At 43.2% G+C, this 20,982-nt stretch overlaps 1 protein-coding gene across 5 annotated transcripts in view; it reads right to left on the bottom strand.

The window, feature by feature from the left end:
* Positions 1-20,982, bottom strand: part of LMNTD1 (lamin tail domain containing 1) — a 297,660-nt gene that overhangs the window by 209,891 nt on the left and 66,787 nt on the right. For 4 of the 5 annotated variants that reach the window (XM_043516236.1, XM_043516229.1, XM_038374598.2 and 1 more), the window contains exons 2-3: positions 14,100-14,193; positions 4,642-4,827 (exon numbers count right to left, since the gene is read on the bottom strand). In XM_043516236.1, coding sequence (XP_043372171.1) covers positions 4,642-4,827; positions 14,100-14,193 — 280 coding nt within the window. The remainder of the gene's footprint in view (positions 1-4,641; positions 4,828-14,099; positions 14,194-20,982) is intronic. The other variant, XM_043516238.1, reaches the window with a different exon arrangement.

Here is a 20,982-nt window from a genome sequence, read left to right as displayed (position 1 = left end):
AAAAAAGGTTCTGATCTATTCCCTCACATCCATACTCTATTAGACCATAGTTCAAATCAAAGGAATTCAGCTGTGAAAAAATTCTACAGCATCACACATTTGAAGCATGTTATTGGATAACATATGGCAATTACAGAAGAGCATTATATACTCTGCTTAATTTAACATTCACTATCTGCTTTTACAACTACTCTGAAAAATAAAAGTTTGGGGGTTTGGTTTTCTTGTGGGTTCTAGAGTGTGCGTCTCTCTGTCTCTTCCCGACCCCTCATTCCCACTACACTAGACATGGGCCAAATTCGAAACGTTCAAAGTTCCATATGAATAACCACCATAAAACGTCCACAGTCATCTAAAGTAACCAAACCTCTTGTAGCTACAGTTTAGAGCAGGGGTCTCAAACACATGGCCCACAGAGTAATTTGCTGTGGCCCACCAAGCTCCCCGCGCCCGCTGCCCCCCCCTTAGCTTAGCGCTTTCCAGGAGGGATGGGGGAGGAGCGGGGAGCTGCATGCTCAGGGGAGGACGCAGAGAAAAGGCGGGGCAGGGGTGGGGATTTGGGGAAGGGGTTGGAATAGGGACAGGGAGGGGGTGGAGTTGGGGTGGGGACTTTGGGGAAGGGGTGGGAAGAGGTGGGGCAGGGGCAGGGCCTCACAGAAGGGGTGGAGTGAGGGGGGGTGTCAGTGATGCGGCCCTCAGGCCAATGTACTAGTCCTCATGTGGCCCTCCTGGTGATTTGAATTTGAGATCCCTGGTTTAGAGATAAAATCTTTGGAGCACCCAGAGAGATTTCCAGTACTTCTTGCTTCTGAAAAATACTCCCCTCTTTTTTAGTACATTCATTTCTGATCCTTGTTGGAATTACAAAGTAAAGATGTCCACAGAAAAAGAAAGGGAAAATGTTTCTAACCCTTTAGAACCTTAAAAGTTTGTTTCAGATCCAGTATGAGTTTTGAGAGAAAGTTTGTGACAATTTAATGCATTTTTTTATACTGAAAGCTCTTCCCTATTTGTTACCATAAATCTCTAGTGCTAATGGCCAGACTTAAACTCCAAGTCTCAGCACCTCAAACAGTGGGAAGTTTGGATCTGGACTTTACATCTTGGGCCCAGTTTCTAAGCTTTGATCCTGCAATGAGCAGACCCGTTCAGTAGCATGGAGACCCAATGACTTCAGTGGGGTACCATGTGTATACGGGGGTCTTCCTGTGCAGGATCATGGGCCTACTTTGATATAATAGAAAAGTATTCAGGAGTTCAGGCACTATTTTACATTCATCTACTATTATAACCTGGTTATCTGATATTCTGATTCAGGATTTTCTTATTCTAATCAATGGAATTTGAAACAAAATGGAGACTATGTTAGCTTTAAGAGGAATTGCTTGTTTGTTAACACAACTGCTGCTCTGCTAATCTGCTGTTAATGGAAAGGAATAAGCAAGCCGACAATGAAATGAAAGAATGATTCTAATTTTTCTTAGAAATTCTATATTTTGGAAAAGCAAGACCCATTTTGTGCTTCTGTTAGCAAAATAAGCTGCATATCACTCATTAATTTCTAGAAGAATTTGTGGATTTCTGAGAAGCATCCCTCTTTTGACAGGGCATATTTCTGGTCCCTCAGATACATGGCCTAGCCAACTGGTTACATTATGCTGATTACAACTTTGACCCTATCCTGATCACGGCTATGTTTTACCAGCTTTAGATGAATGTATTTTTGTTTCAGTTTTTAGTAAATAGGATATTCAGCAAGGATAATTTGCAATTTGCTGTTCTCAAAACAAAATTAGCCTTGGGGGGAAAAAAGGCACAAATAATGAGCTTTACTTTAGTGTCAGTGCATTGTCCAGATTTTTCCCTCTGGAATCTACTGTACAACAGGAGTTTGGGCTGGCGCAAAGTTAAGAGGATTTCAGTTCTGATGAGAATGAATTTGATTACATTGACAATACAGGAAAGAAGAAAACATCTTTACTGTTGATCTAATTGCACACTCTGTCCTTTCAATTCACAGTCAGTGGTAACGTATTACTCAAAATAAATACTGCATGCAAAGTGTGTAATGGGAAAGATCAAAAGATCATAATGGGCAATAGGGAATGTGAAGAGGTGAGAAAATGAGCCCTTTGGAATGCTACCAAAGGTTAAAACCATTTGGAGAAACATTAGAGAGAGAAAGTGTGTACTGCAGAAAGAAAAGGAGTACTTGTGGCACCTTAGAGACTAACAAATTTATTAGAGCATAAGCTTTCGTGAGCTACAGCTCACTTCATCGAGAATGTGAGAAAGAGTCTCACACCTGAGCCATTCTTCTTAGGTGACAAATCTCAGGAACTGTCCCAGACTGAGGTATCAACGGAAGTGGTTTTGGAACAAATTGATAAATTCAACAGTAATAAGTCACGAGGACCAGACGGTATTCACCCAAGAGTTCTGAAGGACCTCCAATATGACATTGTAGGACTACTGGGGTATGTAACCTATCATTTAAATCAGATTTTGTACCGGGTAACTAATGTAGCGCCTATTTTTTAAAATGGCTCCAGAGGCAATCCTGTCAATTTCAGGCCAGTAAGTCTAACTTTAGTACCAGGCAAACTGATTGAAACTATACTAAAGAACAGAATTATCAGACACATAGATGAACATGATGTGTTGGGGAGAGTCAACATGGCTTTTGTAAAGGGAAATCACACCTCACCAATCTATTAGAATTCTTTGAGGGTGTCAACAAGCATGTGGATTAGGGCAGTGGTTCTCAACCAGGGGTACCCCTACCCCTGGGGGTACGCAGAGGTCTTCCAGGAGATATCAACTCATCTAGATATTTGCCTAGTTTTACAACAGGCTACATAAAAAGCACTAGCGAAGTCAGTACAAACTGAAATTTCATACAATTATTTGTTTATACTGCTCTATATACTATACACTGAAATGTAAGTACAATATTTATATTCCAATTCATTTATTTTATAATTATATGGTAAAAATGAGAAAGTAAGCAATTTTTCAGTTCCAGTGTGCTGTGACCCTTTTGTATTTTTCAGTCTGATTTTGCATGCAAGTGGTTTTAAGTGACGTGAGACCTGGGGTACTCAAGACAAATCCAACTCCTGAAAGGGGTACAGGAGTCTGGAAAGGGTGAGAGCCATGGACTAGTAGATATATTGTACTTGGACTTTCAGAAAGCCTTTAACAAGATCCCACACCAAAAGCTCTTAAACAAAGTAAGCTGCCATGGGATAAGAGAGAAGGTCCTCTCATGAATCAGTAACTGGTTAAAAGATAGGAAACACAGGGAAGGAATAGAGAGTCAGTTTTCACAGGGGAGAGAGGTAAATAGCAGGGTCTTCCAAGGATCTCTACTGGGACCAGTGCTGTTCAACTTATTCATAAACAATCTGGAAAGAGGGGTAAACAGTGAGGAGGCAAAGTTTGCAGATTATACAAAATTTCTCAAGATAGTTAAATTCAAAGCTGACTGGAAAAAGTTACAAAGGGATCTCACTAAACTGGGTGACTGGGTAACAAACTGGTAGATGAAATTCAATGTTGATAACTACAGAGTAATGCACAATGGAAAACATAATCCCAACTATACATACAAAATGATGAGGTCTAAATTAGCTATTACAACTCAAGAAAGAGATGTTAGCATCATCGTGGTTAATTTTTTGAAAACACCTGCTCAGTGTGCAGTGGCAGCCAAAAAAGCTAACAATGTTAGGAACCATTAGGAAAGGATAGATAATAAACAGGAAAATATCATAATGCCACTATATAAATCCATGGTACAACCACACCTTGGCTCTCATCCACTATGAGAAGGGTTGTGAGTGTGGGTAGCAAAGGCCAAGAAAAAGGGAAGGTGGCTGGAATTTTTTTATACTCTAGCAATCCCTGGTTACCAAAATGGCCTGTTGGTGCTGTGTGCCGCTGGTGCAATTTAGAGCAGCCCTCAGGTTTCTCAGTAGTGTACTGAAATAAAGTGTCAGCTGTCAGGGAGCGATGCCAAGCACCAAATGGCTGGTCTTGAGGATCTGGCCTCATATATACACTCTGAGGTGCAAAGGACATTTTCTTTTGTTGAAGAAAAGTCAAAATGAGCATTTTTCAAAAGTAGACCTTGGAAAACAGCTTAGAAACTTTGAAGGAGATATTCAAAATTACAAATAGGAGTTAGATACTCAGTCAAACATCAAACTGCCTTTTGTCTTTAGCGAAGAAGTCAGTACCACAATTCCATTATGTATACTGTAAGGGAAAATCCTCCTGGCCTCATTGAAGTTGAAGTGAGTCTTGCTATTGGGTTCAATGAGGCCAGGATTTCACCCTTTATATTTTCTTAACAAGTAAAAAAAAATTCACCCTGGCCCAATTCATTTCCTCTGGCATTGTATTGTTATGTTTGTTTAAGCAGAATGCTCATTAGTTTTGTCCCTTCTCTTTTTTTAAGGCTATGTTATTAAACTCTTTTCAGTTAGGGGAAAAGTCTAACTTTTTGGATAAGCTGTAACTGTAGCTAGTAGCCTAGAGGGAGAAAAGCCCCCTTGTGAACCTTGCAAATACTGTATATTAACTCTTGTAAAGTAGACAAATGAAAGAGGGAACACATGTTCTATATTATAGGCTTACATTTTTATGGTAGGCTGTTGCAGTTTCCTCTTGGATTTGCTTCACCTCCGCTTCATTGGCTTCTCGAATTTTCTGAACTTTTGCCATTGAATCTGAGTCCCCATTGCTCAATTCATGGAGTTTTCCTTCTGGTTGGAGTATGAGAACTTCTGACCACGCAAGCCTCTGTCTCATCTGTTTAGATTCCTATCATTGTTTTAGAAGAAGAATTAATTGGATTCTCTCAGGGGAGAGGTCACAAAAATTAGACTTAAAAACCGTAAGAGCATTTCTTTACAGTGAAAAAGAAATCATTTGTGTCCTTAAAAGATACAAGATATTAAAAACAAGCCAGTAAACAAATTTTGATAATACTGCTAGTTAATTGTCAAGTACTTTTAAGGAAGTAACTTATAACAAACTTATTTTCCCTGATTCCATGATGAATTGTTAAAAAAGCCAGAGTAGAAAAATGCATGTTTCTTTGGACTTTTCTGTTTCACTTGTGCCAATTTCAGAGAACAGAAAAAAAAAAAACCCTAAACTTTTCAACCACAACCTATTTCGCAGTTCCCACAGAGGAAAAACATATATATAAGTCACTTTATCTTTTTTATACAGACATATCTTACCTTTTAAGTAAGTAGCTGTAAAAGTTAATGATATACTTTAACCACTACTAATGAAAAGCACAATCACTAACATCTAATTAAAATGCTTATGTCTTACTATATTCACATCTTCCACTTCCTGTCCTAGAGTCATTACATTGAATCTCTTTTCAGAAGAAGTGATGGCTGCCGCAACACACATGCCAGTCTGCATTAGTCTTATTAACTTGATGCTTTGGGAAAATAATGGAGGGATGATATCACATATCACACCATCAGCTTAATCTGCACTGTTTGGAGTGCTGCAAATTATAGCACAGCTCACAGTCTCATTTCCACAGTCCATTTTGTTAATAAGTGAGAAAAAAAAAGCACCAAAGAGGAAGTCTGGGGTCTAAGCCACCTTAAAAACCCAAAACTAAAATAGAATAGGTCGGGGTTCTGAAATAACTTGTGGATGTCATTTTTTACAATATCATTTTTGTTTGTGCAATGACAAAATGGTAATATTCTAAGAATTAACACCCTTTAATATCAAGCTTCTGTTATTAATGTTTTATTTGAAAACACATCCTAAGCAACACTTCTTAGCCCAAAATGCAGCAGAATTTAGATTCTATTCCATTGAAAAAGGTTTTATCCTTTATTACTGTACATATCAGACACATCTGACATGAATATTACATACAGTTTGGTTGGGTTGAAGGAATACTGCTCTATCATCCTCAAAGAGATGAAACTGAATTGTAGGTCATAACTTATGCTTCAAATGGAATCACACTCCAGAGCGATGAGAAGTACTAGCAGAGTCTCAAAGAGCTTAAGTACTCTGCATGCACAGTGTCAGCAGTTAATCCCAGTGGCATGGAAATGGTGGGTTCGAGGCTAGTGTTAAAAAGCAGACAAATATTGGTTCGAAGTCCATGACTGATGAGATTCACAAAGTTCTTGCAATGCACGTGTTGCTGGATGGTTAAATCAAACAGTTCAGTTTTTGACGTGTTCATCTCATCAAGAGTTGCTTTACAAGAAAAAAGCAGGAGTAAGGAATGGGAGGACAACCCTGCAAATCTAGAAGTGACCTCAGCTAATACTTCTGATGGACCTGAACTGTGACATTTGAATCTGCATCCAAAAACCTCCCCCAAAGTTCAGATGTAAGGTTTTGGGCTCTCCCATTATAAAGATAGAGTCCATCTGGGAAATTTGGATTCAGATATGACCCCTATCATCCCCCTCTCACACACACACATGTATGCATTCAGTATGGGGTGTTTGGATTCAGAGTTTCGGTTCGGGTCCATCTTTTATTCATCCAGAAATAATCAGACTCAAGAGAGAAGTTTAGCAAAATCAAGAACGATTTTCCTTTTAAAGCCTGAGGCAATGTTCTTACTTTTTAAAGTTTCTTCCCCACCCGATCATTCCCCCTACATGTTAATTCACCTCGTTGCATGCTTGCAAATGAGATGAAAAGAAAAATCATCATTCAATAGTCACAACATCAACTCAACAGAGGAAACAACAAAGTCACGGGAACTAGGGAAGGAAATGTTTATATACACAGGGGAACAGCCAAGGAAACTAACTAATCAGAAGGCAGAGAAAACAAGAAAACCCAAAAACACTTGGTTCAGCCAACTGCAAACTGGCCAAGACTGTCAACCTGCAGCAGGTGCCAAGGGCTCCTCTGGCAACCAGCCAGCTAGGCAGAAGAGAGTTGCTTTTTGTTCCTTTCCATTCTTTAAGGGGTTCTACCACGCTGTATATAGAAAGGCTACCACTCTTAGCTAAGGTGAGACCTGTTGCTCCTTAAATTCTAAATTTCCTTCCATTGGGCAATAATGCCCAAGGCCAATGCACCTAATCCCCACTGTCAGCCACTGTTCAATCCCCAGGGCAATAGTTTTCTGTGATACCCTTCTATCACTGGGTATGTGTGGCTTATGCTTGTTCCCCAAATACATCTGCTCGCTTGTCTAAATCAACCATGGTTTGTACGCCTGAATCAAAGCAGATCTCCAAATGGTCCCCAGGGCTGAAAAGTTATTGCGGCTGACAAACAACTGGACAATTCCACCCTTTCATTTACATTTTAAAACCTCACTCAGTGATCCATCCTCCTCCCACCACCACTCTGAATACTTCCTTGGGTCCAAATTGCACCTTCAGAATATGAGAAGGCAAAAATCTAGCCATTCATGGAGAAACACCTATCCTACTACAAACAGAATGACTCAGGGAGAACACTAGGGAGGCTGTTTATCTCCAGTCTTTTTTTTTTGGGGGGGGGGGGTTGCATGCATTAGAATAGATGGTACACAGGAGAACCAGGGCTCAGCCAATGTCATGCACCTGAATGTCATGCTCCCTGTGGAAAGATGGAATGCGCTAACCGTGCTAACTGGGCCATCACCTTAATGCTCAAAGAAGCACAAGAGCTGTATTTTGGCCAGTTCCTGCTCAGATGCCCAAGGCTGGGTGAGATAAGGCTTTTCTGAATCCACTTCCCCCACAATGCACCTGCTCCGGGGAGCCCATCATGCATGAGGGAGAGCAATGACGTTTCATCTAACCGCTCATTACGGTGGCAGCATTAAGACCCACTTGAATCTCTACCTTTCAGAAATTAGAGCCCCTCCTTCACTCTGCAGTGATGCTAAAACGAATATTCCCCTGCTCAGTACAGTACTCATGCCAATGTAGTGGGAGTCAATGCAAAAGCAGACAAGCTGCATAACATAAAAATTGACGACTCTTGTATAAATAATATAGGAGAAGAGAAAATACAGTAACAGTGTGTAAATTGGTGGAGCCTTTGCTTGGATGCACACAAGAGGGTACTGATATTTAGAGAGTATAGTACAGCAATACAATCTTAGCAATATATGAAAGAGAAAGGGTCGTGCTGTTTCCAGCTGGTTTCCAAGAGGAATACAAGCTGTTGCTCTTGTGCCTGCTTTTTGGTTCTATAGATCATCCACAACAACCTACATATCTATTGAATAAATTCTGGTGTCAAGCATGTTGTTGCATGGAGCTTATCATTGCCAGGCTTACAATCAGACCACAGAATGTGTCATTGTGGAACAGTTCCATGGTCCATTAAGTCCTTTCACTGAGAGGTAGGGAATCCCTGCTCAACCCCCTTCTCCTCAGCAGGCAGATGAGGGAGTTGAACCAAGCTCTCCAACATCCAATTGTGTGCTCTAACCCAAGGGTTCTCAGACTTATTTGATGCCACCCCTGTTCCTTGCATCTGTAGTAGCTCATGCCCAGGGTTACCATATTTCAGGTTCCCAAAAAGAGGACAGTAGCAGAAGTGCGGGGGGGGAAAGCGGGGGGCAGGGAGATCTAGGAAGGGCAGAAGAGAGCTGGAGGGGCGTATAGTTGGAGATGCTGGAGGGATGTGTGTGTACTTGAGGGGGTACCCTGTGTATGGGGGGGTACTCACTGGAGTGAGGGGGCAGCATTGCTCCCTATCACAGTGGCAGGTTGGCTGGTGCAAGCCCAAGATGCAGCACCATTCATCAGTCAGTACCTCCCTATGGGACTCCCCTGGCCAGGGCTAAGAGCCAAGGCCTGGGTGGGGGGCAGGGATCTGACAGCTGCGGATGCCAGGGAATTGAACAATCACCTACAGATACATGGAGGGACCAATCGGGGCTCTTTTTGAGCTTCAACAACTGCTCTGCAAAAATCCAAGACATTGCCTGGTATTTGAAAGATCTGCCTGCACAGAAGTCGGAGAATCAAAAAAGAGGCTATTGTGACACTGCACCCCATATTCTTCATAGTGATATTATTGATATGATTATGGCATAATTATGATGCATTTTGTATAAGATGGGTCGTGTAAGGTTTCATTGGAAAAGTTACGATTTGCTGAATCTGATTATCCTATTTGTATGCATGTAACTTTTTTGAATCTGAAGTTATGAATATCGACTATGTATCTGTATTTCACATGTAGTGACACCCACTAGGCAAGATGCTTCCAGTTTAAATAGCTGGTTGCAAAGGGCACATTCAGGATAAAGGACCATTAGGGAAAACAACATGCCTTCGGAGAAGCTTATCCCATACCTGGCAAACTATCCTGAGAATGCTCCTGACAGCCTATGGATAATGGCTGCTATGACTCTGCAACGCCATGTGACCTGCCCACATGACTCTGGACTCCATTTTGGGTATCTGTATTTTTCCACAAACTGGGCTGGGAACTGTTTTTGGAACAAAGGGTTCCCACCATATGCTAAAGCTAGATCAGGCAGGAGTGACATCATCTGTTATTCTTCACTCCCCCACAACTCAACACCTGAGAGAAGCTCCAAAAGAAAAAGACTTGGAACAGGGGAGGGGATCCCAAGCTGCAAAGCTTAAGAATCTGAAATCCTGCTTGTATCATCAGCCAGGTGTAGAATTTGCTAACTCATATCCCATCTTTCTAGTATCGTAGGCTTAGTTTGCGGTTTTGTTTATTTATTAGGTAATCTGCTTTGATCTGTTTGCTATCACTTACAATCACTTAAAGTCTATCTTTTCATAGTTAATAAACTTGTTTTATATTTTATCCTAAACCAGTGTGCCTTTAAATGAAGTGTTTCAGGAAAAATCTCAGCTTTGTTACTACAAGTGTTCATATTCCTCTCTACCTTGAGGGAAGGGCAGACATATTGTGTTTACGCTGTGCAGATCCTTGTATAGTTCAAGATGATATAATTTTGGCTTTCTATTCCAGAGGGAGGTGCATGCCTGGGGAGCTGGGAAACTGGCTGGGGTCTGCTGTTTGCATTCAGGTAGCCTAGTTTGGGTGCATGGCGGCACCTGCAGTCGTGTTGGGTGATAACAGGGCCTGGGTGAGGCTGGCTGTGTCCCCAACACAGGTGGGTGTCTTAGAGAAGCACAGCAGTTTCTACAGCTCCCAGACTTCACCCCAAGGGGAACAACCCATCACAGCTATGTCTGGGAAAACCCAGACATCTGGTAATTCCCCCTCTGGGTGCCTGGCCAGCAGCTGCCAGTCTCCAGTTGTCCAGCTTTGAAGGCAGAGCAAGAGTTGCGGCTGTTGGCCAGAGGGCCCAGCTTTGTAGGTAGTACTGCTGCCAGCAGCAGTGCAGAAGTAAGGGTGGCCCGGTATGAAGGCAGAGCGAAGAGTGGCAGCTCCTGGCTGGGCACTCAGCTCTGACTGTGTGCAGTAAGTTCCCCCCCCAAAGTTTCTCACACATACTCAGAATACATTCCATGCCCCACCCCATGGGGGCACAACTCCCAGTTTGAGAGCCTCTGCTCTAACCAATGGGTGAAAGGTTATAAGGGAGGCCACCTCTTGCTTACAAGAAACATCTTAAGCACCTAAGCCATATAACTCCAGGAGAGGATTTTCAGCTATATGAAGCAGAATAGGCAGCTCCCTGTAGCCCAGACTTAGTCACCAAACTCTGGGCAAGGGGCAGGGTTTAGGACAGACCCTCTTGTCAGCATCTCCCATTGACTAGCCTAGACAGCTTCCTGCCCAGCTTGCAGATTCATGCTATGAGACTAAAAAATAGCAGGGTAGATATCTGAGCTTGGGCTGTCATTCAGGCTCTGAGACTCAGCCCCATAGTGTAAGTCTGAGTCAGCTGACCCACACTCTGAGATTCAGTGTTGGTAGGGGTTTGCAGTGTAGATGTACTCTGAGGCACCTCTCCCTCCAAAATGCATTATATAGGAGCCTAGGCACCTAACACACGGTTTATAGATCCCATTGTTCCAGGGATTTTCTAGGTGCCTTTAAGTTCCTTTGTCACTCTCAGCCTAAGGTCACACATACAGTCTGTGGTGGAAGAGAGAAATGAACTCAGCTCTCCGGAGTCTTAGGCTGGCACCTTAACCACTGGGCAATGCTGCCTCTCTTTTGTCTGCACTCAGAGGGATTCCAATCAAACTCCTCTCCCAGTTGTCATGGGGTTCTCACAACACATATCTTGCTGGCCTCAGAGTGTGACCATCAACTCTTGCTGGTGGCCACTCTGACAATTTTTCCTAAAATACTTTATTTGTTTTTCCTAAAGTTAATTAATATGCACATATACATGTCCAGATCCTTGTAATTTATTTATGTCTGTTTTTTTGTTTGTTTGTTTTTTTGCAGATTCAATAATAAAAATAACGTACAGTTGTCTCTATTCTTTACTGGACCTAAACAGAATAGAAACAAATAATGTGCTTTGCATGTTCTTGTCTTCTTTTGTAATTGTTTCTTTTGCTTTTTGGTTGCTTTTTTTTTTTAATATAAAGACTTGCTAGTTACTAAATCTGCGTCTGTGAAAAGTGATATTTGAATGTTTTTTAATATCATTTTTCACAGTAGCAGACTTGCTAGCTAGCTGGGAGGCTGCGAAAAGTGATATTAACAAACATACAAATATCACTTTTCACAACAGACTTATTCAGCCCTGGCAAGCCAGGTTAAAAATTGAGCCCTGAATGGGGAGGTAGGTAGGGAAGCAGTGGGAGCCAGCTCCAATGGGGTGGGTGGGTGAGGGGGCCAGGGGAGGCAGTGAGGTCCACAGGCAATGGGGTGTTAGTGAGCCTGGGGCCAGAGCCCAGGGACTGTACCTCTGCAGCCGCGCGGCTGAAGCCGGGGCCAGAGGACACAGCGGGGACTAGGAGCAACGGGGGTAGTAAGCCTGGGGATGGCACCCACTGCTGCATGACTGGGGCTCAGGGCCAGAGCCCATGGTCCTGCATCTGGACTCTGAAACCCTGCAGCCACCACCTGCAACCCCAAGGCTGAAGCCAGAAGCCTGAGCCCCACTACCCTCAGGAAGGGGGGGAACTCACAACAGCTGCCTGCTTCTCTAGTGTTTGTGGCTCCAAAGGGGGGCAAAGCCCCACCCCTGGGGAGGGGCCATTGCTTTACGCTCTCCCCGCATTCACCATCCAGGAGGCTGTGGCCACATGAAAAGCCCCTGATGGCCGCATTTGAGAAACACTGGTCTAGTGTTTCAGCAAGGTAGATGCTGCGTTACATAAAGGACTTCTTACTGCTGCTCCTGGTCTGACAAAGGAGTATTCCCAACACATAACACACATGAATCAGTGTCTTATCTCCATGGGTGGGGAAGATGTTGGGTTGCCCCCTTGATGCCTACAAGCCAGAGAAAGCTATGGGGCTGCCCTTTTATTGTTTAGTTAGTATAACAAACAAGCCAGAAAGAGAAATGTCATACTTCCGTTTCAAAAAATAAAAATAGCAAACCCAGACACCCGCAGCCAGGAGAGGCATACTAATGAATCAGCTAGGTATCTCTCACCAAATCAGTTCCCTGTCATTGCAGAGGCCCCAGGCATTGGTGCTTCTTGGTCCCTTCTGTTCTCTGCCTGTGGCACACAATAGTTTAGTCTTCTGAAAGCTGTACTACTACAGTCTAATCCATTTTACTGATCTTAATACAGGGGTAACTGGGTGGGGGTTAGTGGCTTGGGATACATAGGAGATCAGACTGGATAATCTGGTGGTCCCTCCTAGCCTTAAACTTTATTACTGCTTACCTCAAAAAGATCCACATTTTTTGCTCAGAATGTATGACATGAATTGCCTCTTGCAGTTGCTGGCATTTTATGGGCCTCACCTCTACCTCCTTTTGGCTTCAGCTAATCATCCCCTATTGGCTAATCTATGCTTTGTTTAAAAAACACACACACACACACCACTCCTAAAGGTATGTCTTCACTACCATCCGGATCGGCGGGCAGCGATTGATCCAGGGGGGAATCTATTTATCGCATATAGTCTAGATACGATAAATTGACCCCCCAAGTGCTCTCCCGTCGGCTCCTGTACTCCAGCACCGCGAGAGGCACAGGCAGAGTCGACAGGGGAGCGACAGCCGTCGATTCACCGCAGTGAAGACACCACGTCTAAGTACGTCGACTTCAGCTATGATATTCACGTAGCTGAAGTTGAGTAACTTAGCTCGATCCTCCGGTGTAGACCAGGGCTAAGAGATGTCACTTATCTTCTCCATTTCTCTGGCCATTTCCACCTACTGCCTGTCTCAGCTGACATTTCACAGTAACCATGCTGTGGTTTCAATCAGCATGCAGGAGAACAGGGAGGAAAATCAATACCTTCGAATGGGGATTCCAATCCTCTGCTTCCTCACGGCAACTCACTCTTCAGCACAACAGGCAGTGATTTGCCTAGCTTCACACAGAGGACTTGATTCCCCTTTCACTTGGTGTAATCATGTAAGCCTGGCAGCAGGAGAGCAAAACACGACCACCATCAAATTCGCCAATCACTTAAACTAGTAGCAGCATTTTATGCCCACCTTTGCTCTCCTAGAAATGACCACACAAGGTGTGAGGTAGTGAAGAATCAGGGCCAGGAAAACTGAGCCAGAGCCAGGAATATGATCCAGGTTTCTGACTCTAATCAAAGACCATCCTTCCTGGCCAAAGCAAGAATATGAAAAGCAAATATACACGTAGAGATGGTATGGACATCAGCATAGTTAAGCTACTGTGATAGACAAGGAAGAAGGCACTAAAGAGCACAAATCACTACTTGCTAGGGCTTTCAGTAATGCAGAGATCCAGCTGACTCACATGGCAGGGTTGGTGGGAAAATCCTGAAGCTGGCTCTATATGCAAACAAGCTTTTGGGCAGTGGTGAACTTCCACATCTTTGGAATTATGGAGACCTGGCCCTATAAACATTCACAGACACCAGCTTCCCAAGTGTGCTCTAGTAAAGAGCAGCCCATGTTAATCCCATTTCTGGAGGAAGGACAATTCTGCAGGAGCTTTAGCAGTCTGATTAGGAGACGCTGAATAGGCTTCAAAAGCACCGTTTAGGAGCAGGGTTATTAGCCTCACCTGTAAACAATTTTCTTTTTGATGCTCCAGCTGGTGTTTGAGTTGCAGTATCTGGTCCTGTAGTTTCAGTCGCTGGGAAAATTCCTCTTCATACCTAAAGTAGTCCAGGATAAAGAGGAAGATCTATTGCTGTTGTTCTTTCACAAGGTATCAGTCCAAATCAAAGTGGTTATGAAATACAAACTATTAGCACATCCACTGGGGAGACTGCGGTGGGGGATGATCCGCAGGAGGATGAAGAGCCAGAGCTGGGGATGAGAGGTTCAGGATGTGGGAGGAGGCTCTGAGCTGGGGCAGGGGGTTGGGGTGCAGGAGGGGGTCAGGGCTCTGGGCTAGGGGTGCAGGTTCTGGAGTGGGGCTGGGGATGAGGGGTTTGGGGTGCAGGAAGGGGTTCCAGGTTAGGGGAGGTTCAGGGCTGGTGCAGAGAATTGGGGCATGGGGTTGGGGCACTGACTTACCTCCGGCAGCTCCCAGTCAGTGGCACAGCCGGGGTACACCATGGATTGCACTGCCCCCCAGAAGCAGCCAGTAGCAGGTCCAGCTCCTAGGAGGAGGCTCACACCCACAAGCACTGCCCCCCCCCGATTGGCCGGTTCACGGGGCTTGGGGCGGGGGCAGCGCTCAGAGCCCCGTGGCCCACCTGCCTAGAAGCCAGACATGCAGCTGGCCACTTCCAGGGCACAGCACGGTGTCAGAAAAGGTAGGCACCAGTCTGCCTTAACTGGGTAGCACCGCTGATGGGACTTTTAACGTCCAGGTCGGCGGTGCTGACCAGAGCAAGGCAACCCAGTACTGGGTCACAACCCATGGTTTGAAAAACATTGGTCTAGAACCCATGTATGAGTCTAGAACCCAGAGCTGAAGAGCCTGGGAGAGCCCCAGGGAGCACTGTGGAGATCAGACACCACAGGAAGTACTGCCCAAAGGGTCCAGAGTGACAGCAGCCTGTGGCCTTCTGATTGGCCAGTCACAATATTTAACCCTGGAGGGTAACCAAGGAAGTTGTCTGGGAATCACAAAGACTTCTGGCCTGCTATGACTCCAGACCTCATCTTGTTTTCTCATCTCTAGTCTCTATCCCCATCCTGACTCTGGCCTCCTGATTCCAGCCTGGTAGCTGTCTCTGATCTCCAATCTCTGGCCATACCCTGACTCTGACCCTTGTTGATCGATGCTGGCTCTAGCAATTACTCAATCCCTGCTCACTGACCAGGGCCATCCTTGACTTGTGGACATCCTTTGTGGCCATCCTTGACTTGTGGACACCAGCCCAGCTATGACCACCAGACCACACCTGCTACACTTGGTTCCTTACATATATCTAAACCCAGTTTAAGTATAATTCTTTAGTTCAGATGGAACCCAGTGGGGTCAGGTCCTCAGCCATTAGACTCTAGCTCTGCTTTTTGTATGTAATGTCAGGGAGTCAAAATGTACCCAGGAACAAGTTACATATTATGACTAGAAATAACTAATAAAATGTTCTGTTCGTTTTTTAACATTTCTTGTAGTCATATCCATAAAACTTTTGTTACAGGCTCGATTAAGTTATATTTATGCACCAAATTAAGCTGTAGAGACAAATCCAGCCTGTGTGTAAATTGTGCATGTCTACTGACTTCCTTGAATTTGGCCCAAGACGTTTCATGATTTAATTGGAAGATTTGTCTTAATAAAGACTGTGGAAGGCTGTGTCATATATGTGATATTTATCACAAAGAAAGAGGATGATTGTTTAAGGTAGTTCAGGAAGTGATTTAGACGCACATGGCATTTTACTGACAAATAAAATTAGCAATTAGAGTTGGCTGAAAATTTTCTATTGAAACTTTGTGGGGCTTTAACTAAATGTAAGTTATCACAAAAAAGGTCTGTTTTCCCCAAATATTTTGATTTCTATCTTTGATAACTGAAAACTTTTGACAAAAATTATTCTTCTTTCCTGCCCCCAGTTTTTGGCTGAATTGTTTTCAGTTTTCATCAGTTTTTGGCCACAACTGAAACATTTTAACTTTTCAGGATATCTGTTTTTCAACAATAATAAAAACTGACATCTTCTGTAGGAGGACATTTTTTTTCTGATCTGCTCTTTTGGCAAGTCCCATCCTTTAGGAGTTCAGTCAGCCTGGACTGAAGCCAAACAAGGAAAAGTGAGTTTTCTGTCTACCCTAAATCGAGGTTTTTGGGGCGGACAAAAAACAAAGTCCTAACCCTGACAAAGTAAAAGCAATTCAAGAACTGAATGCATCAACGTATGTACCAGAACAGATATGTGGCCTAGGTTAGTAAATTACCTCAGACAATACCAACAAGACCTTTCTACAGCAACAAAAACAACTAAATGAACTATTAAAGTCCAACACATCATGACCATGGGTGCTAAATCAAGAAATTGACTTCAAAAAAGGTAAAAGAAATTATCTCAAGAGCTGCAGTTCTCAAATACTGTGATATGAACAAGTCCACAAGGATGAGTACAGATGCAAGCAGCTATGGCCTAGGTGGTATATTATGGCAACAATGTGGATCTGAGTGGAAGTTGAATTTTGCTCTGAATACTGGCAAGCCTACTGGCATGTGAGAACTTTTACAGATATCTGTGTGGGCTGGATTCCTTTGCACTGATAAGAGACCGTAAACCTCTTGTAACCCTCTTCACTGGAAAAGACCTTGGTCAAGCCACATTGAGATGCCAACATCTTTTGATCAGGTTAATGCAATTTAACCCAGTTGCTCATTATGTTCCTGGGAAAAATCTGGTAGCAGCAGATGCTCTACCATGGAGTCAGTATCTCACTCAACTACCTGTGAGCTCAAAGATGATGTAAAGGTGTATGTGGATGCTACAGATGCATACAGACCAGTGTCAGAAAAGAAACCATACCCGTTACAAAAAGCAACCTCAACAGACACACAGCTTCAAGGAGTTCTAAATTACATTAGGGCCGGCTGGTTACGTGGTTGTTGCGAAGTATTTTTCCAGGTTATTGAGACACTGAAGTGCACTGTTTCTCACTTTAGTGTTCCAGAACAACTAGTGATGGACGATGGACAATGGACTGCAATTCACCGCTGTGGAATTTAAATAATTCCAAATGAAATATGATTTTGATTATATTACTAACAATCCACATTACCCAAAAATGAATGGAGAGGCTGAGAGCGGTATAGACAGCCAAGAAAATCCCACAACATGAAGATACATTGCTTGCTCTTCTGAGTTACCAATCAGCACCAATAGTAGCCACTGGATATAGCCCAGCACAACTCCTGATGGGAATACCGTTCAGAACTACTATTCCAACTTCGGAAAAGAACCTATCTCCAAAGTGGCCAGATAAGAAGAGAGTAGTCAAATCAGATAAAAAAGCTAAAAGAACACTTTTACAACAGACTCAATTAGAGTCTGGTTCTAGAACCTGCTGACCGTGTTTGTGTCAAATGGATGGAGAAAAAGGGTAGACTACCCCAGCTGTTATAAAGAAAAAGAACTCAGTGCCCAGATCATACGTGCTTGAGACAAACAATGGAAAGTTCAACAGAAACCATTGACATCTACAGTTTGCTCCTCCAGAAAGAACAATCAACAGCACAAACTCTGCAGAAGGTGGATGCAGAACAAGAAGACTCCTCAAGGATTCCAAGCCAACTACAGCCAGTCATTGCAACTAATAGGCAGACAGATGACCACATTGTTACACGTTTGGGTCACATGATTAGAAAACCAGTACAATTCAGAGACACTCAGGAGACTTAAACAGTACTGAACTTTAAAGTGTAAGTTTTGTAAATGGTAAGAATGTAAAACTTAATCGGGGAGATGTCATGGAATGCTAAACTGTACTGTACTGTACTGTTCAGCCATTAGGTGGTGTCATGTATAACATACTTTAGCTCACAACAGCCATTCCTGCCATTACAGGTTCTTATGGTGTGCCCATCTCTGGTGTATCTCTCTGGGAACAAAGCTCGGCAGCCAATCTATATCTGGTACAGAAGCCTGACCTGCTAGTAGAAGACCTACAACCTACCATGTAAGGTGTACATGACATTTTCTGACCTGCTCTATTGGCAGATCCTCTCCCTGAGGAGTTTAGAGAGTAAACACTCAAAAAAGCTAGGAATGGAAGAGAAACACTGAGCAGAAGGGCTTGGAATTAAGGGGATTAAAGTAAAGGTAGAATTTTGCACCCCAATGGCAGCTGCTATCTACCCAAATAAAGAAGTAGGCAACTGGCAGAAAGTATGTTGTACCCTTAACAGAACAACCCCACTGGCCAATTCTGTCTGCAAACTTAAGCTCTGAAACCCAGGATGTACTGTCCACTCCTAGGTCACTTCCTTGTCTTCCTTTTGGATGAATAATTTCCATACTGTTATCTATTTATTGCACAACTGAGACGCTCCACAGGAGAGTTCAACAAATGTTCATTGGCAATAAGAAAATGTAGAACATTTAGCAGATGAGATTGTTCTCTACAATGATCAGAGCAGGGAACTAGGAATCAGAACTCCTGTGCATTACTATTCGTGGCTCTGTTACTGACACATAAGTAAATCACTCACTTTTTCAGTGCCTTAGTCTCTGTCTGTGAAATGGGGATAACGTTATTTATATGTGGTGTTGTGAAGCTTAACTAGTGTTTCTAAATGTTTCTCTGAGGGCTTCGGGAAGCAAAATGGTACAGAAGTGCAAATCATGATTAAAATCCCCAACTATTTCATCATGCAGTGAAAGAGTTGTTGTGGTGTGTGAACACCAAGGCATATTCTCCTCTTGGTGTCTATGGAGATGAGGATGTGTAAAAATGCCCAGGGCTGTGCTAAAACGCCATGCACTTCAATACCCCTCTCAACATCCTTGAAGTCCCATGACATCCACTAAAGCAGAGATATCTGGAAGCAACATTTGAAGGGATTTTAGCAGGGAGGACCATGATGGGCTTTTAGCTTTTTAAAAAAATCTATGTTTAAAATAAATGTTCAAGAAAACCAGAAGTTAAATCAGAGAATTTTAAATTTATTTTTAAAATGACAATGGAGAGCCTCCACGTTCAGGCTGTCGTTGCTCCAGCTCAGACCTTGGCAAGAGTCTTGGACAATGGTTCTCATCCCATGTGTTTTATTAACTAGGCAGAAAGGGCTGAATGACAACCTTAGAGCTAAATCCTGCAGGTTTTACTCAAGCCAAGCTCCTATTGACTCCACTGGGAATCCTGCATGACAAAGGACTTCAAGGTTTATCCTTGAAGCATGGATTTCCTTGCTACCGACAGTTTAATTCAGAATGTCGTCGCCATTATTGATGGTGGACCATTTCTACATACCATTATTTATCATTTTTATATTATATTATTTATGTATTATTATGCAAAAAGAAAAGGAGTACTTGTGGCACCTTAAGAGACTAACAAATTTATTTGAGCATAAGCTTTCGTGAGCTACAGCTCACTTCATCGGGTGCATTCGGTGGAAAATACAGTGGGGAGATTTATATTCACACACAGAGAACATGAAACAATGGGTTTTATCATACACACTGTAAGGAGAGTGATCACTTAAGATGAGCCATCACCAGCAGGAGGGGGCAGGAAGGAGGAAAACCTTTCATGGTGACAAGCAAGGTGGGCCATTTCCAGCAGTTAACAAGAACGTTTGAGGAACAGTGGGGGGTGGGGTGGGGGGGAGAAATAACATGGGGAAATAGATTTACTTTGTGTAATGACTCATCCACTCCCAGTCTCTATTCAAGCCTAAGTTAATTGTATCCAGTTTGCAAATTAATTCCAATTCAGCAGTCTCTCATTGGAGTCTGTTTTTGAAGTTTTTTTGTTGAAGGATAGCCACTCTCAGGTCTGTAATCGAGTGACTGGAGAGATTGAAGTGTTCTCCGATTGGTTTTTGAATGTTATAATTCTTGACATCTGATTTGTGTCCATTTATTCTTTTACGTAGAGACTGTCCAGTCTGACCAATGTACATGGCAGAGGGGCATTGATGGCACATGATGGCATATATCACATTGGTAGATGCGCAGGGGAATGAGCCTCTGATAGTGTGGCTGATGTGATTAGGCCCTATGATGGTGTCCCCTGAATAGATATGTGGACAGAGTTGGCAACGGGCTTTGTTGCAAGGATAGGTTCCTGGGTTAGTGGTTCTGTTGTGTGATGTGACCAGACCTGAGAGTGGCTATCCTTCAACAAAAAAACTTCAAAAACAGACTCCAGCAAGAGACTACTGAATTGGAATTAATTTGCAAACTGGATACAATTAACTTAGGCTTGAATACAGACTGGGAGTGGATGAAACTATAAAACTATTTCCTCATGTTATTTCTCCCCCCCACCCCACTCCACCTCTCACTGTTCCTCAGACGTTCTTGTTAACTGCTGGAAATGGCCCACCTTGCTTATCACCATGAAAGGTTTTCCTCCTTCCCCCTGCAGGTGATGGCTCATTTTAAGTGATCACTCTCCTTACAGTGTGTATGATAAAACCCATTGTTTCATGTTCTCTGTGTGTGTATATAAATCTCCCCACTGTATTTTCCACTGAATGCATCCGATGAAGTGAGCTGTAGCTCATGAAAGCTTATGTTCAAATAAATTTGTTAGTCTCTAAGGTGCCACAAGTACTCCTTTTCTTTTTGCGAATACAGACTAACACGGCTGCTACTCTGAAACCTGTATTATTATGGTAGTACTTAGAGGCCCCATTGTGCTAGGTGCTGTACGAGCACATAGTAAGAGACAGTCCCTGCTCCAGAATGTTTACAGTCTAAATGGATAGAAAAGACCAGTGGTTCTCAACCAGTGGCCTTCAGGGCCTCTTGTGGCTCAATCAGAGCTGCGGCCCATGTGACATTCTCAGGGCCATAAAG

The sequence above is a fragment of the Dermochelys coriacea genome, chromosome 1 (genome assembly GCF_009764565.3).
Source record: "Dermochelys coriacea isolate rDerCor1 chromosome 1, rDerCor1.pri.v4, whole genome shotgun sequence".
Taxonomy (NCBI): Eukaryota; Metazoa; Chordata; order Testudines; family Dermochelyidae; genus Dermochelys; species Dermochelys coriacea.
Note: the sequence above shows the minus strand (reverse complement) of the source record. Positions and strands in the feature narration are given on the sequence as shown.